The sequence below is a fragment of the Haliotis asinina genome, chromosome 7, assembly GCF_037392515.1.
Source record: "Haliotis asinina isolate JCU_RB_2024 chromosome 7, JCU_Hal_asi_v2, whole genome shotgun sequence".
Classification (NCBI taxonomy): Eukaryota; Metazoa; Mollusca; class Gastropoda; order Lepetellida; family Haliotidae; genus Haliotis; species Haliotis asinina.
This window is the reverse complement of record NC_090286.1, coordinates 25,991,738-26,007,141: the sequence shown is the minus strand read 5'-3', so window position 1 is coordinate 26,007,141 and position 15,404 is coordinate 25,991,738. Positions and strand designations below refer to the sequence as shown.

The 15,404-nt window shown below is 38.4% G+C and overlaps 1 protein-coding gene across 4 annotated transcripts in view; it reads left to right on the top strand.

Annotated features, from left to right (window-relative positions):
- The window catches only part of LOC137290956 (uncharacterized), a 109,384-nt gene extending 96,860 nt beyond the window's left edge, over positions 1-12,524 (top strand). For all 4 annotated transcript variants that reach the window (XM_067822183.1, XM_067822182.1, XM_067822180.1 and 1 more), the window contains 7 exons: positions 906-972; positions 1,954-2,039; positions 2,256-2,382; positions 2,784-2,825; positions 3,618-3,674; positions 4,816-4,840; positions 6,185-12,524. In XM_067822183.1, coding sequence (XP_067678284.1) covers positions 906-972; positions 1,954-2,039; positions 2,256-2,382; positions 2,784-2,825; positions 3,618-3,674; positions 4,816-4,840; positions 6,185-6,666 — 886 coding nt within the window. In that variant the 3' untranslated portion in view covers positions 6,667-12,524. The remainder of the gene's footprint in view (positions 1-905; positions 973-1,953; positions 2,040-2,255; positions 2,383-2,783; positions 2,826-3,617; positions 3,675-4,815; positions 4,841-6,184) is intronic.
- Positions 12,525-15,404: the final 2,880 nt, after the last annotated feature.

The following is a 15,404-nucleotide window of genomic DNA, read 5'->3' as shown; positions in this document are numbered from 1 at the left end:
TGATGTTGACGTGAAGTGTTTATACTATTGATATGGAAGTGATGTTGACCTGAAGTGTTTATACTATTGATATGAAAGTGATGTTGACCTGAAGGGTTTGTACTTTTGACATGAATATGAAGTGGACCTGAAGGATTTATACCACTGACATTAACGTGATATCGATGTTGACGTGAAGGGTTTATACTATTGAAATGAATGTAATGCTGACCTCAAAGGTTTATAGTAATGACATGAACGTGATGTTGACTGAAAGGTTTGTACTATTGACATGAATGTGAAGTGGACCTGAAAGGTTTATACTGTTGACATGAACGTGATGTTGACCTGAAGTGTTTATACTGTTGACATGAAAGTGATGTTGACCTGAAGGGTGTATACTGTTCACATGAAATGATGTAGACCTGAAGACTTTATACTATTGACATGAACGTGATGTTGACCTGAAGGGTTTGTACTATTGATGTTGATGTAACGTTGTACTCAAAGGTTTATACTATTGACATGAACGTGATGTTGACTGAAAGGTTTGTAATATTGACATGGACGTGGTGCTAACATGAAGGGTTGATATTATTGACATGAATGTGATGTTGACATGAAGGGTTTTATACTGTTGACATGAACGTGATGTTGACCTGCAAATTATATTGTTGACGCGAATGCGATGTTGACCCGAAGGGTTTATATTGTTGACATGAATGTAGTGTTGACCTGAAAATGTTTGGTAGTCTGGTGGTTAAAGCGTTCGCTCGTCACGCTGATGGCGACGGTTCTGATTCTCCTCATGGGTACAATGTGTGAAGCCGATTTCTGGAGTCCCCAGCTGTGATATTGCTGGAATATTGCTAAAAGCGGCGTTACGCCATGTTCAATCACTCACTCACATCAATGATTGTTTCTAGGTGCTGGTTATCAGACACTCACTGGCATTTCTACTCCTTCCTTGTGCCTGTGATAGTTCTAGTCGTGGTGAGTCAGACACTTCCTATAGTATAAATCACTGTATCTTTTGTTCCAGAATCTCTGAATTACATCACCAATCCATTAAAGATCTGCAGACACGTATCTCATTCAAAAAAGTTACAATTATTGAAGCTATCATTTCAATAAAACGTCATGAATAACCATTGTTGATTCTAAGCAAATTAGTTGGGTGTTGTATCAATACCCATAGAATCCGTTGGACAGATGTTTGCGACTGGTTATTCTTTGGCATTGACGTTGCATATTTAAACCATTGCTTCATTTGCATTAATATATATATATATGTGTGTGTGTGTGTGTGTGTGTGTGTGTGTGTGTGTGTGTGTGTGTGTGTGTGTGTGTGTGTGTGTGTGTGTGTGTGTGTGTGTGTGTGCCCTTGTTTATTACTCGGTATAAATTTAAATCAATTGAATTTTCACAATGCTGGTGTAGACCACCCTGACGAGTAGAGGAATTTTATGCTCCGTTACAGTAACCAGCACTTTGTGGAGTACGACCCTGTTTTTAAGCGCAATTTATTGTTGACAATAAATCATATGAAATATTTCCATTGAATATTTTGGTTGATATTTGATGATCTTTTATACTTTATGATGGTAGAGATGCTTTATGTTCTTCCCCCTGGTCAAGCTTACTTCTCCTTTATGTCAAATCGAGTTAAGATCAGGGTCAGAAAAGGTCTTTAGCAACCCATGCATGTTGTAAGAGGCGACGTATTGGATTGGGTGGTCAGGCTCGCAGTTTTGATTGACACATAGATCGCCATATAGATCGATGTTCATGTTGTTGATCACTGTATTAGCTCTTTCAGACCCGGCAATCTACAGGCCGTCTCAATATAGTTGGAATATTGCGGGGTAATACAACAAACAAACAAACGTCCTCTGTCGCCCGGTATAAATCGTACGATACATTAAGCTCAGTCAAATATATCGAATGTGTAACTCTTGGTATTTCTTTTTCTAGGCCCAGTTGATTCTCTGCACAGTCAGTGCCATCACTGTGAGGGGATGGAAAGAAGAATGGAGATATAAAGATAGAAGGAAACATATGTACGTATACTGGTATCATACATGCAAGTAAATGGGTATCTGCTACAAATGTAATTACAGTTGGGGGTACCGTTGCTTAGAAATTCGTAAATGAATATAGTGTAGAAAAATATTCGGCTTCTCTTCTGACAAAGGCAACATTAATCAGACCCTTTACCAACAAATTATAATGCACCATAGCAATTTATATGATATTTTATCATACTCCATCCACAGGTTCACTGCTGGGAAGTGTGGAGTCCTACAGGTCCTCCTGACTATGTCCTGTGTGTCGGGGACATTCATTGAGCCCAGTTCAAACACGTCCTTCGTGTACATGTTCCTTCTTGTCGAGATTATTTTAGTAAGTAATTATTTGCACTCTTCAAAACTGTAGTCATTCCTAACCCTTGGTTAAAATGAGAAATGTCTACAACGTGACGAGCGGAGTATCCGGTAGGACATGCTATGTGACTATTAACCCTCTAACCGTCTGTCATTGTGTTATAACGTCGTAAACCACGTGTTTGCTACAGGGTGACCCGTTCAGCCCCTCAGTGAAACATTGCTCCTTAGAATGTTGCCATACGCAGAAAAAGAAATATTTAAACCAAATATTTGCCTGCATACGTCACAGAGGAGTGGATTGCATGATATTGTCCTGACCACAAGATACATATCTCATTCAGTTGACTTTATCGTGAAGTAAAATTATGCATATTTATTGATATGGAGAAGAACTATGTTTATTTTCCCCGTTTTCAGGGAACGGCTGTATTCTGCTTTCTTGTCCTTATGAAACGTCAGGTATGTGGGATGACAGGGTTGTGAATGAGTGTGTTATATCTAGCAGCGAGATTGCAATATTTCTGGAGCACAACGACGTCATATGTGAGGAACATCTTCAGGAACACGCAAGTCGTAAGAGTATTTATAGTTTCTAAACCAATGTTCATAACCTTGCCGAAACCTACATTCGCATACATTACCAGCGGATCCTGGCGCGGTCAACTGAGACAACTCTGCATCATAATTTGTGGTTAGCCAGCTTGATCAGCAGTGTCCCATTTGCCAAAAAGATTACCAGATGTTTTTATAAAAAAATAAATAAATATACTGTCGACAAAAAGAATGTGTACACTTACTAATATGTTCATAACAACGGTTATAAAAACAATCACCGAAACAATACAAAAGCAATGACATATGTATCAGATACATCAACATCAGAAATATGTTTTGTAAGTGTGCCTTCCATACAGTTTACCTGAACCTCGAATGTACTGTCCATGGGATATATCGCGATCCTTTCTGGGCCGGTCTAGAGGACAATAGGCCTTCAGCAACCCATGCTTGCCATAAAAGGCGACTGTGCTTGTCGTAAGAGGCGAATAATGGGATCGGGTGGTCAGACTCGCTGACTTGGTTGACACATATCATCGGTTCCCAACTGCGCGGATCGATGCTCATACTGTTGATGACGGGATTGTCTAGTCCAGTCCAGACTATTTACAGACCGCCGCAATATAGCTGGAATATTGCTGAGTGCGACGTAAAACTAAACTCACTCACTCAGTGACAATCCTTTCTGTCTTTCAGATTCGCTTGTCCATTATGTACATGTTGAACAGATCTGAGAAGTCGGAAATGACAAGGGTAATACAGGCTGTAGTTGTAGTCACCTAGGATCAGTGTGTGTGCGTGTGCGTATGTGCGTGCGCGTCTGCATTTCAGTGTGTGTAGGGACGGGGGAGCCCTTGTTAGAACCGGCAACAATTCTTGCCCTAAGGGGTGACTGACGGGATGTGGTGTTCAGGTGCTCTGATTTGGTTGACACATGTCCACCAACTGTTTGGGTCGAAGGTCATGATGGCAATCACTGGATTGGCTGATCCAGAATCGATTACATGTTTATTTTTCAAGAGGTCATAGTCGCTGACGTCCTGGATCGTTGCTTCTGACTTGAATGGTCAACTGGAACATTGTTGAGTGCAACCGCAGACCACAAAGAACAAAGCAATTGGTATTGCTTTAGAGAGTCCCATATGACATTGCATTTATTAGCATGCTATTCTGAAGCTGACAATACTCGCATAATTTTCGAGCAATCTCTCACATATTGTGTATACTTGTTGATGATACCCTAGGATCTGTGCATTTGGTTTAATAAATTTGGCTTCTCTACCGCTGAGGAAATCCTTTTCAAATACAGGTTCACTTTTTCTGGGACACCCGATATATACCTTTAATAGCGATGTGCAGGTGACGTCAAATATATCAAATTATATACAGGTAATTGTATATTATAAATACAATGTTTGCATAGCGTGGGTTCTAGGCATACTATCCACTCAATTATATGTCGCCATCATTATACTTCTTAGTGATGTTGTTATGCTAAGGTAACTCGTGTTCTAAGGAAATTTAACCTGTTTGTTCACACAAATGTGAATGATGAATTACAAATTGTTTAAGAAGCCATTATGTTGCTATGTTGCAGAGGTTGATGTCTTAAAAGAAGGGGAGCGTAGTGCCCCACTCCGTTAAAGATGCCGCCTTGTAAATATATCCGCACGATACGTTTTTAAACAACGTTTTTTCCACTGATGGGTATGAAAGTAACGGACCGGAGATACCGTTATCTAGAGGATATTTATTGGCTTGTACAATTTTGACATTTACTTAACTATTCCTGATTTTTGAGTCAACTTGCAATTCATCGTTATCATTTGGGGACAAACGGACTTTAGCTACCATGACATGAAGTAAAGTGATTTCAATGTCTGTCACGTTTCAGAAATTTTCTTCAAGGTCTTTCAAAGGTAAGACCATTGAACACTTTCAGTACAGCCATAACGTAAAATGAACAAATCGAAAAGTTAAAATCATCGAGATACAATTAAGACACAATGATGTACTCTACCGTCTTAACATGGGAGATGTCCCGTATGGCTTGAGATGTTTTGTAATGTTTTTGGCATTCATATTCTACATGATTTTGAACGCTGGAAGACTGTCGTGCGTAAGGCACCTTGAGATGTTAATGCTTTGGGCACACGCACGGTTAAACTGCTTGGAATGCTGGAAGGTTGTGGTACTTCAGGTAACCTGGATGTGTTGGTGTTTTGGGACACCCTAGTCCTTGCCATGCTGGAACATTGTGGTGCTTCTGGCACCTTTCGGTGTTAGTGTTTTCGGGAACCCTTAAGGTTAAATCCCTTGGAACGCTGGAAGACTGTGGTGCTCACACACTCCGGTGCAGCGATGACATAACATCACTGCCACTGGCTAATTTGCATATCACGTGACTGGACTTTTCTCTTGTTTGTAAGCAAATGCGCATATTCATTAATAAGCTGAGACTGGCATATCGGAAGCGATACGACGTGGTTTTTATATTGTTTTACACTGTTACGAAAATGTTCTTCTGCAACTGCGTCAGTAGGGTTTATGACAATACAAATTTATTTTTCAAACCGGCTTCATCCTTTGCTCCCCATTAGGCTTCGATGACAGCACGTGGAGCCGTATCACCCATGTAAACAAAGGATCGCTGCGCAAATCGAAATAGTGTTACACGTTTTAGGATAGTTTCTCTGTGGAAACTAAACCATTTCAACAACGATGTTTAATTTGATGTGTAGACTCATCACAAATAAATCAGTTAAGAAATTGTATACTTAGTATTAAATGGACTGTGTAAGATGTGAGGAATCGTCACATCTTTCTGGTCTGTGGCAGAGATACTATGCTGGCTCGTCGCATGGAACTCTGGGTAGGAGAGTGTGGTGCTCATGGTATCTTGAGATAGTATATTTGGAACACACTTAAGGTTAAATCCCACAGAATGTTTGAAGGAAATGCTGCTAATGGCACCTAATGTTTGAGCAAATGGCATCCTGGGAAATTGTAGTGCCTTGATAATGATTGATAGCGTGATACGTTATCTAAAATGGATGAATCCATTTCATGTGTTTTAATTACACGAATAAATTATAATATCGTTTCACTATTTTAGTTTGTGTAAATTTGCATTTTTCCACGATCAGTTCATAACCCATGTTTTGTCAAAAGCATATCAGTTCGTAGGGTTCACCACTGGTTTAGAATACTTTGAATGTTTCCTCGATTATGAATACAGTTTTTTACATATATTATTTCTTCAGCATACATGATGCCAGAGAAAATAGACGAGCAGCGTGAAACTATAGAAGAAAGCATCCACAGACATCAGAGTGAGATCAACCGCAATAAATTCACGCGAGAACGTAAGAAGCAGTTAGAGCATCTCCTTGGCAGCTCATCCTCTGGAGGTTCTGCTTCTGCTTCCGCCTCAGCTTCCGGTTCCGGTTCTGCGTCAGACAATAGTCGAGAAAGTCAGATCCGGTTTATGATTACTCCTCACAGGGGCCCCCCAACAGACGCTGGAATATCAGACATTGACAACGGTGAAATATGTTCCATGAAGAACACTGTAGACATCCATTACATTTCCCCAGTCCCTGAAGATGAGGATGTGTGTGATGCAGACGTGGATGATGATCATGATGATGATGACCATGATCATGATCATGTGGACTGTCCGTCTGAGATCCTGGTGTGTGCCTCCCGTGTGGCAGATGGGTCTTTAGTGACGCTCCATACATGATCCCTAACTTTACATTCCAATAACAGCATGAGGTGTGCAAACCGTCGTTGAGTATGGTACCCATTTTGTATCCGGTGTCCATCATTACTGGACTGTAACTTACTCAACAGAGAACCTGCACAATGTTTTGATCCGCCTTTGCGACTTACCTGCCTTCATAATGTAGCATTCTAGGTGATGTGAAAGTGATAGATTCCTATTCATCCGTTTAGGGAACGGCCATTTGTGGAGGGGGACTGGAGATCGGAGGATGGAATATTTTGAAAATATGATGTTTGTTCAAGTCGACTCTGACAAAAACGACTTTCTTTATAAAAATGTTCACTGCATGTGTTGAAACAAAGTATGTTGCCCGAAAAGGTCCAAAATATATGTGTGTCTATAAGCAGACAGAAACATGAGCAGTTCCTTCTCACGCAGTCTGTCTCCAGTTTCCAATACTTCCAACTTCCGATCCTCAACTGCCGTTCCCTAAATGGTGAATATTATTAAAGTTTTAACCATTTTAATGTGCTCTTCCCATTCGATATTGACCTTTACGTTTGCCCTGACATGAGATCGGTACACGTGAAAGATAACCAAGATGGAATTGCATAACAATGATGTTCATTGGTAATATAAGAACCTGGGTGAGATGCAAGATGCAAAGATAGGCAAGACCAAGTGAGACGTTTGACCCAGTGAGAAGCTTGATACGGTGAGAGGATGTTAATATGAAAAATACAATGAGATGTGGTCATTTTCATCATGTAGTCCACGGACATTGTCTCTGCAAGGTCAGGGTGGCTGTAGAGAAACCCTATAGACTATTCAGGCATTACATCATTGTGCGTATATGTAGTTCAAAAGCAGCCTAATGTCTGAGAGAGAACAGCATAGTTCAATTGGTTATATTGTGTTATGAAGTTTAAACCTACTGAATTACAATATACCTATCTCATCACGTCTCATTAGCAGTCTGGAAGAAAAAAAAATAATTGCTTGTCTAGTGAGAATGTAATTAAAAATCATAAAAGATGGTTCAAATATTTTTTTTATGTTGATAGATATAATCTTGTAAATATAACAAAATACTACTCGGGTTATTTTTCAAGGAAAACGAAGATCATATCATCAAGACTTATAAAGTTGTCATGTATAAGTCGTAGTTTATGTGTATAAATATTGTGTTTCATCCTCTGTATATCAAGACGTTCATCAATAAATAAATTATTGGTTACAAAAGAATAAATGAATTATTGGTTAGTATTAGATTCATGTCTCAAAATGTTGAAAACATAAAGAGAAACATGCAAAACTAAGTTGCTATGTGTATAAGTCGTACATGTAAATTCCAGTAGATGAATTATGAAGGAGGATTTTTTTTAAAGAAACACAGGTTTGGTTACTTTTAGATGCCACATCTTGCTGCAACAAGAATTGCTCAAATGATATGCAGTTCGTAGTCACTGCATGATAATTCTGTGATGAGTGATCGATATATTTATTAAATATATTATTTATTTTCACGATTGATCTTTTATACAACACAATGATGTGGATGAATTTGGAACATGTTATCATCGTCCCATATGTACTGTTTATTACATAAATTGTCATACTTTACACGAAGTGCTTTACTTTGAAATAATGTATTTTGTCTTTCAATGTTTATCATGTTTGAATGTATCTGTGAGGTAGAAGGGAATAAATGACTTGAAGGGCAGAGGTCCTTCCAGAGATTTATAAATATGCACGAGAACAATGTTTCAATGTTTACCATAGGTTAGTGTCTAGTTATATGCCATGCCCAATTTTGAAAAGGTTATATAAACTGAAGGTCAAAAGAACAGGTAAATCCCAAGACATTTTATCAAATGATTGATTTTCAGGTGAAAATATCTAAAGCTACTATATTATATCCAAACATTAAAGCTATATTATATCGAAAAATTAGGCTTAATGGGCCTCGAAGACTATTTCTACATATTTCCTAAGATACGGTTTCATATATAACTAGTTCAAAGGTAAAATCACATATTACACAAGTGCTGATTTAAAATAACCGTTGCACAACTCGTTGAAAATAAATGCCTTTGCATTTTTAGGCACAAATTCTCATTATCAAGAATTGTAATAGCCTTGTGGATGGAAATTGATATATTATCTTGGTCTCGTTGAAGTGTTGTGTTTTTAACCAAGAAATGAGGGATGGTTACATCGACATCAGCCAATTTAATAACAGTTCCCCCAATTGTCAATAAATAAGAACAATGTCGGTACATCTTCTTATATTCCTCAGTTCATGTTCACTTTCTGACGACAAAATTAACATACAAATACTGAAATTCACAAAAACGAAATCGAATATTACAGTAAGGTTTTGTGGCGCCTTCCATACTCATTTTCTTTCCTTGATGTATCGTATGAAAACTCATTTGCAACCATCAACATACAGCTAAAACATTTTTGAGCACGACCATCCACATCAAAACAAAACATTTGCATCCTTTGGTTTTTTTGTATTATGCGATACCAGTGTTGAAATAATGGATGTTGAACTATCATCTGCATGTGATGGAGAGACATAAATCAAAATATCATAAATTTATATAATTACAGATATGTTATGTCTTTAAGGATATACTGGGAAAATAAAGGGTGTGATTGTCATGTGTACATAGAAACCGTATCCCTCGTTTTCGGACTTTGATCTGTTAACATATAGTTAGCCTGTTCATCGTTTTTCAATGCTGTGTTTCGCCCGTGTATGCCGAAGAATTTCACCACATGTATGAGTGAGAATTTCGCCATGCATGAAACGTTCCTCTTTACATATGAAACTAAATGTAAAGTTCATTCTTAGTCATCTTAGAATGTCCTTTCAGCTTTATCACACAGTCGACACACTTCAGTAAGCGCCGTTCTTCACGAATCTGCATTCCCACTAACATCAACATTCCCATCGTTTCGGGCTGACCTCTGAATGATTATCCGTCTGGAAAGCATATCCAAAAGGTGTAATTGTTACGATGCCTTTGCCTACGAAAACAAAAATATCCTTTTCCAACTTATGTTTGCATATCAAGATCGATATATTTGGCGTATTAGTTTCCTTAATGTTTTGTGATACCTTTTGTTATGCAATGTCAACAATGTATACAAATGAAAGTGTGTAAGTTATATTTGACCCTATTCTTGTCTATACGATTAGATGTAAACAATGTATTGTACTCCTCTTTATGAATGATTTGTGATTTTACCCTAACGTTGTGAAACATGCTTTATATCTCATGCCTCCCGTAAATCAGCGTATTATTCATGTACCATACTCATGTACCATGCTGCTATTTCACATTAATGCATCGTCGTCGTCATCATATCTGTGTGGCATCCTACTGATAATGTTCATATGTCATATTCCGCTTCATAGATAATAAATTGTACATATATGACCGTTCCTTATCATATCCTGCTTCTTATCACACGTCTATTTATGATACTCCTTATCATATTTAAGCATCAAACCTTTATCATATCCATATATCATAGCCCTTAAATTTGTGCATCACATTTTATTCTCTCCTTATATCATACTCATATTTCTACATCAAACTTTATCACATCCCTACATGATACTCCTTATCATATTTAGCATGAAACTTTTATCATATCCATATATCATATTCCATGTCATATTTATGCATCACATGTTATATCCATATATCATACCCAGGTATTTGTTCATGTGTGAGATTCCCTTTCATATCATTCTCATAATGATATCATTATATCATACTCATCGTGATGTCCATGTATCATACTCATCATAAATGAATATCGATCAATGAACAACGAAAAGGTAACTCGACATTCTGATGGTATTTTGAAACCCATTTATGCATGAAATTTCTAATGTCCTTCTACAATGCTAGTGAACGTTATTTTTCATGTGAAAGTATAAAGGTTCAGAAGATTATGTGTTGAAGTCTTTAACGACGACGACACTGCTACCAATGTTGAACTCTACATAAAGTCTTAAGCATTCTTCAAAGTATTATTCCCAAAATGCAAGGCGGCGTCGTTCATTGTATGTCGATATTGCTACCAACTCCAACTTTATATTAAGTCTTGAGTATTCTTCAAAATATTGATTAAAAGAATGCAAGAAAGTCTTGTGTATAGTATTACGATGCTGCTACCAATAAAGGTAATACTTTGAAAAAAAGAATGTAACCACAACTAGTTTGCATTTAAACCGAAAACTATACGATGTTATTAATAAATGTACGTTCTTTAAGATTCCAAAATATCAAACTGCAGTTAACTTTTTTGGTGTCTCTGAATCTTGCAATAGAAAATACATTCCTGAACAGTCAAAATGCTTTGATGTCATTTATTTAGCAGTTATCTGGTTATAGAGCAATTCCAAAAGTAGGAACGTCGATGCATGCTGATATTTGCTAACATAACGCTTCGACAAAGAATTACACTAACCATGTTATATGTAAACAATTGGGTTATTTCTTTCAAATGTACATAGTAGGGTACGCATTTTGAATGTGTGTGTGCGTGCGTGCGTGCGTGCGTGCGTGCGTGCGTGCGCGCATTTATTCATAGCATCCCTGATATGGTATGTTAACATTCTCATTGTCATGTCAACATGTCAACCATTATTTATATATATATATATATATATATATACTGGCACTGTGCAATGATGTAAATAGTGGTATAAATGCATACATATTCGACAGATCTCATGACAACCGGTGTTAAAAAGAGGCTCAAAAGAGGGACAATGCTGTATAATACCTGGAAGATAAGGGTTTCAAAACCACCATCAGTCATTTCTGATGATTATGTCGCTGCTTGGGGGCAAGTGTATCTTTTCACGAAGCATAGTTTTGCATTCCTGTCAGAGGTTTTTGTGGGAATTTGGCTTTGTTTTCATTCTTTGTATTCATTCAGTCATAACGTATTTACATACTGCTTTTGCGTTTTGTGAGAACTTGGTAGAGCTAATATCAGGTTGGAATATACTTACTGCTTGATAAGTATTAGATGAGCCAGCGCTGTGAACGCGTTTGTGATAAGCAGGCGAGGCAAGTTATCTGGACGAATACACTTGGTTGCTACAGGTGGATTGGAGATTAAGCACGTGCAATACATGCTGACTGTGGCGTGAAATCAATACCGCTACTGATTTAGTTCAACCAAACACCATCACGACACGATTCGCACGAGGAAATGGACCTTTTCAACATTTAGACGACAACCTGTTTCCCTCTTGTTTCAAATGGAATGTCCTGGAGGGCGTTCCTATGTATGCAAATTAGGGTCATTTTTCAGGTCGTGGCTCATCTAATTCTTTTCAAGGAGTAGTTTCAAGTAGCTAAATAATTATTTACATTCCCAGTACTGTGACTGAGGAAAGTCTAACACTCATTATAGGAATCGAAAAACTGTTAATAATCTGTGTCGTGTTTATTTGGGCCTTACAGCAGAACATATTTAAATAACTCATTTGTACTTATGAATGCAATTGAGAAGATATGACGTTGGTAATACATGGCGTCGTTCCAGCAGAGGTCAGATCTTCACAATCTGTATTTGGAATCAATAAGGCTGATAATTTTGACAATTAGCAGAGACACGTTGGATAGATTGCCTGGTCTCACGTTACAATCTGTTAAAATAGCCATAGCTCCAAGTAATAATATTACCTATAATATCATGAATGTATTGCACTAGGTTTTCTTTCATTTCTTGCTTTAGCAATAAAACAATGTTACCCGATAGTGGTTTAACCAGTGGCAGAACACTGAGTGTGGTAATATGTATTGATTTTATAAAAGGAAATATATACTTTAAGACCAGTGGATTGTTTTGTTTGTTTTCACACTTCTTCCCCGTTTAGTAACCAGAATTTGAAAAAGAAGAATTCGTGAGAAAATGGTTACAGAAATGTTACTACTATTATATATGTCACCTCACACAGAACCTTTGTAGTACAGTATTCTGGTTTACAGATCATGGTCACAGTCGGAAAAATAGATGAAATAACTTCCATTTCTAATTCATTTTAAAACCAATGGCATTCTATATGTGTCGAGGAAGTGTAATTAATGCAATGACGTTTGCTCAACTCTGACAACAACAAAATTTAATAATATGTGCGAAAAAAATTCAGATTTAACCAGATTTATTTACATTCTAATATTAAAGATCAACATTGCATTCGAACACATATTCTCTGAGCAGCACTACTTGTCACATCAAACCACAAACAAACCAGCATAGCCCTATAACTTCTGAGAAGACCTTCTCAACACAACACTTGGCACATCTTGAGACTGACACCCAGTGATCGAGGGGAAAGTACCAGCGCCTTGAGCATGCACTAGTGCGTGGATGTGTGCGTTATATGAATATCCTATGTCCCATCCTACCTTACTCTGTATGAAGCATTATCAAGGAACACTGGAACAGTTTTCACTTGTTTTAAGTCCATACACAGGTTTTGCAGCCTCTTTGCTTGTTGGTCATGGAGTGTCTTTTATCTTATGGCGGGTCCGTCGCCCCTTGCAAGATGGAGAGGCCGAGTGTCAATCAGACCCTGGTCACGTTGAAATCCTTGTGTTGCACACAGCACTGTAGGATGAGCTCATGTCTTAATTAATTCTTGAATACCTTTCTCAAGACTAACCTCCTCCTCAAGACTAACTTCCTACTCAGATCGCCTTGAGAAAACATAATTGGGGCTTTTGTCTCATTTGCTAGTTTTGCTATAGGGCTTTTGTCTATGGGGCATCGGTCCTGTGGGGCTCTTGTCTGTCCACCACAAATCTGCATATAAAACTGACTCAACTCATTGCCTCACCCTCACGCCAAAAGTATTTCACCAAAATAATTTATGCAAACCACAGCCCATCACTACTCTGTCCACAAAAACAATTTCACCTTCATGTCAAAATTATGTGTTGTATGCATATCTGTTTCAAAAACATCGAATATCACAATGATGAGAGTCCAAGTGTTAGACGATTCATAATAAATGCTGCCTACTTCACAATATAGTGAACTAACAATTAAGTAAAGTGGTGAATGGAATTCATAGTTCACTGACTTGCCCCAGTTAGTTGTTGCTTTGGGAAAACCAGTATGATAAACAGCTTGGTAGAATCTCCTTATGGCGAATCCTGCGATAGTTGACATAAACGGCAGGCAATGATCTTAATGAACTCATTGTAGTTAGTTTTTTATTATTAAAATGGGACAGGTTCAGGGTGTTGGGGGATAAGCCGCGTAGTTAAAGGGCAGAAATATTACGGCGTGTGACAACAGAACCGGGCTTTAGACATTACATCCGTGTGATGACTTGAACCCAGGTCTTCGGTGTGACGTCCAAGCACATTAACCACTAGGCTACCACAGCGATACTTCAGAGTAACTTCTAGAATGTTTCAATGTATTTATCAAGTCATCTGACAATGTTTGACAGGTAAAGAATTGATTCAGAGGAATACAGTTATCGTCGTGTGATGTAGGAGTCACCATTTGCCCCAAAATATAATTGAGATCTGTGTCTAATCCCCGAAAGGCACATGTAGGGATCATGTTTGATGCATGTAACAAGTCTGATGAAGCTTATGTGTAGTTTGATGTGTAGTTTGAAAGATCTGCTCTGGACAACATGACATCATCATCTGTCATAGTCATAGACTAAGTCATGTTTCCATGGAAACCACAAAATATAAAATTCAGATCTGGATCTAACCCTCAAATTGGCACATCTAGGGATCATGGTTGATATGTGTACCACGTTGGATGAAGCTAGCGTGTATAGATCGCTCCGGAGAATATGACATCCTCATAGTCAAGTCCTGTTTCCATGGGAACCGCAAAAAATAAAATTCATACCTTGGTCTTTCACAACAAACGACACATCTAGGAATCATGCTTGACATGTGTACCATGTTTGGATAAGTTATCGCGGATACTTTAGGACATATACATCGGACATTGGACAAAGGATGGCGGACGCGCGTCCGTCCTCCCGTACGTGCGGGTGGATGGACGGAACCCGTTTCTATACAGTTTAATCTGCACTCAGCAGCGTACAAACTATATGACGTAAAACGTCTGGACTAGATACCTGGGATATGATGACATGCATCAACCATGTCAGCGAGCCTGACCATAAATTTCCGTTTGTCGATTCCCGACAAAAGCACAAGTTGCTGAAGTTCTGGTCCGGATGTTCAAAGGTTAAAGCAATTCTGTACGGATAGAAGACAATACTATTCAATGTTTGCTATAAACCACAGGTTGTTTCCAAGTGAGGGTCTAACTCTTCAACAAGAGCATTGCCATGTTCCTATAGAGTTGAAGGAAGGAGAGGGCATCGCGTGAGAGTGATGGAACAGCTAATTCCACAGGGTCTGGTAGTGGCCCGGCTAGCCACTCAGAGCGAACAATGCTATCCTGTGTGACGTTGGCATCAAAGGCCTTAGTTCCTTGAGGAGGTGTGATATAGTCTGGATTATGAAGTCCGGCTCGAGTACATCAGGAGTTACACATTCACAAGTGATCATGAAGTCACTTTTAACCATGTTTGAAACCTGAAATCTTTCTTTCTGCCCAAACTCAAACTCACGCACGGCAATCAGTCAGTACTGATGCCCAGAACTTGTCTGTCCAACTGACATGGTGAGTTGAGTTTCATGCCGCGCTCAGCAATATTCCAGCTATTTGGT